General features: G+C 36.9%; 1 protein-coding gene across 1 annotated transcript; it reads left to right on the top strand.

Annotated features, from left to right (window-relative positions):
• Positions 1 to 2,091: 2,091 nt before the first annotated feature.
• On the top strand, positions 2,092 to 2,612 carry LOC124237294 (60S ribosomal protein L23a-like). The gene has a single exon (XM_046656772.1). It carries the CDS (start codon positions 2,100 to 2,102, stop codon positions 2,568 to 2,570), a length of 471 nt encoding a protein of 156 aa, XP_046512728.1. The 5' UTR covers positions 2,092 to 2,099; the 3' UTR covers positions 2,571 to 2,612.
• Positions 2,613 to 2,883: the final 271 nt, after the last annotated feature.

Below are 2,883 nucleotides of genomic sequence, written 5' to 3'. Positions count from 1 at the left end.
CTTTCCATGTATCTCATCCGTTTCTATTTCTAAAATTCTTTATCTCCACAATTCTTATCTTGCTTCTTAAAGCCCTTCAGCCAACCACCCAAGGTATTCACCAGTGTGCGGGAACCCATGCATACTGCTCCTTCTGTATGCAATAAAACCAGATTCTGTTGTATAATGGATTTCTGCTGTGCCTGCTCCAAATAAAGATTTGTGGGGGTCACAAGACTCAGATTAAGAACACAGCTCTGGTCACATAATCACATCATAGTTCATGCTGTAAAGCTTGCTTTCCACTATGGTGCAGTGGCATTCCGGACACTGCTTTTTGAGTGGTGAAGATTTCTCTGCTGCAGAAGGTATGACTTTGTCTAAAACCTTACAGGTCTGAGCTTAGTCTCTCCTATTAGTATCCTTCACAGTATGTTCTTGTCCACTAAGGACATTGAATCTACGTGTAGGGCTATTTATATTGCAGCCTGAACCCTCTGAAGAGTCCTCAGATATAATGACTCACAGTAAATGGACAGCCTTCTGAATTGTATGGTAAACGCGTTAAAGCAGCATTCTCAGGTGTGATATGCAATGTTCAAAATTTGAATATGCCAATTAAATTCTGTGCCACCTTCCTGAAGATGGGAAGTGCAAAGTATAATAAATTGCTTTTAAGTTGGAAAGAATATCTCAGTATGACCCAGACTACTAGACCTCTAAACACTTCACCAATTCTCAGGCTTTAGAATCTTTTTAGGGTTCATGTTCTATCAAGAAAAAACATAACCTGGCCCATAAAACAAACCTCCACAATTAAATGAAATCGTACGCAGTATGATTTCTATGATCGTAATGGAATCAAACTTTGATTCATTTCATGGATCAAAGAAATAGAGGAATAAATATATCGAAACAAATGAAAATAAACATACAACGTATCAAAAATTTTTAGCGCTAAAGACTTACATTAGGAAAAAAGACTCACATCAATAATTTAAAGTTCCTAGCTCAAAATACTAGAAATAAAAAAGCAAACTAAACTCAAAGCAATTAAGGAAGGAAATAATAAAGAGCAGAAATAAAAGAAATTCAATCAGGAAAACAACAGAAAAAAATCAGTGAAACAAAAGGCTATTTCTTTAAAAATTATTAAAATTGATAAACTTCTTGCTAGACTGGTAAAAAATTAAAAGACAAGACATAAACACCCAACATCAGGAATAAAAAGGAGGATATCCCTGCCAATACTTCAGCCATTAAAAGGATAATAAGGAGATACTATGAACAACTTTATGTTTGTAAAATCAACAATTCAGAAAAATGAGTGAATTCCTTGAAAAGCACAAACTACCTGTAATGGAGAGGATAATACCCCTCTCCCAATATATCTACCTTTTAATCCTTGAAGTGTGTAAATATGTCACCTTGCATGGCAAAAGGAAACTTGAATATGTGATTAAGTTAGGGATCTTGAGATGGGAAGATTATCCTGGATTACCCTTGTGGGCACAATGAATCCCAGAGTTTTTATAAGAGGGAGGCAGGAATGTCAGATTCAGAAAATGTGATGCGACAACAGAAACAAGGGTCATAGTCAGAGAGAGAGAGAGATTTGAAGACACTATACTTATGGTATTGAAAAGAAGGGGCTGTGAGCCAAGGAATGCAGGTAGCCTCTAAAAGCTGGAAAATATAAGACAAAGGAATCTCCATTTAGGGTCATCAGAAGGAATGCAGCCCTGACAATACCTTGATTTTAGGACTTCCGACTTCCAGGACTGTGAAATAATAAATTTGTGTTTTATAGCCACCAATTATGATAGTTTGTTATAGTAGCAATAGGAAGCTAATAAACTATTAGAACTACACCAAGATAAAACAGACAAACTGAATATACTTATAACCATTAAAGAAATTGAATAAGTAACTAAAAAGCTCTCAAAAAAGAAATTTGTATGTCCAGGTGATTTTACTGAAAAATTCTACCAAACATTTAAAGAATATTGCGTACTATCTTTCAAAAAATAGATTCTCAACTTGTTTTATAAGGCTAGTATTGCCCTGATATCAAAAGCAAAGATAATGCTAAAAAAAAGAGAAAGAGCTTTTTCAAGAAGATGGCGCCGAAAGCGAAGAAGGAAGCCCCTGCCCCTCCCAAAGCCGAAGCCAAAGCAAAGGCTTTGAAGGCCAAGAAAGCTGTGCTAAAAGGCGTCCAGAGCCACACAAAAAAGAAGATCCGTACGTCACCCACCTTCCGACGGCCCAAGACACTGCGGCTCCGAAGGCAACCCAAGTATCCTCGGAAGAGCGCCCTGCGGAGAAACAAGCTTGACCACTATGCCATCATCAAGTTCCCCTTGACCACCGAATCAGCCATGAAGAAGATAGAAGACAACAACACGCTTGTGTTCATTGTGGATGTCAAGGCCAACAAGCATCAGATCAAACAGGCTGTAAAGAAGCTCTATGACATTGACGTGGCCAAGGTCAACACCCTGATCAGGCCTGATGGAGAGAAGAAGGCATATGTTCGACTGGCTCCTGACTATGATGCTTTGGATGTTGCCAACAAAATTGGGATCATCTAAACTGAGTCCAGCTGGCTAATTCTAAATACAAGTTTTTTTTCACTATAAAAAAAAAAAAAGAGAAAGAAAACAACAGATCAATAGTTCTCATGAACTTATATCTCAAAAATCCTGAAGAAAATATTAACAAATAAAATCCAAAAATACATAAAAAGTAATATACTATTACCAAGTGGGAGGTATGTGAGGCTGGTTAAACATTTGACAATTAATGTAATCCAACATATCAAGAGGCTAAAGAAGAAAAATCATATGATACCAAAAAATATTTGGGAGTCTACAACATCCACTCATGATAAACTGTCAGAAAACT

This window comes from Equus quagga, chromosome 3, assembly GCF_021613505.1.
Source record: "Equus quagga isolate Etosha38 chromosome 3, UCLA_HA_Equagga_1.0, whole genome shotgun sequence".
In the NCBI taxonomy this organism is placed as follows: domain Eukaryota; kingdom Metazoa; phylum Chordata; class Mammalia; order Perissodactyla; family Equidae; genus Equus; species Equus quagga.
The sequence above is the reverse complement of the archived record's forward strand: the minus strand, read 5'-3'. Positions and strand labels throughout refer to the sequence as shown.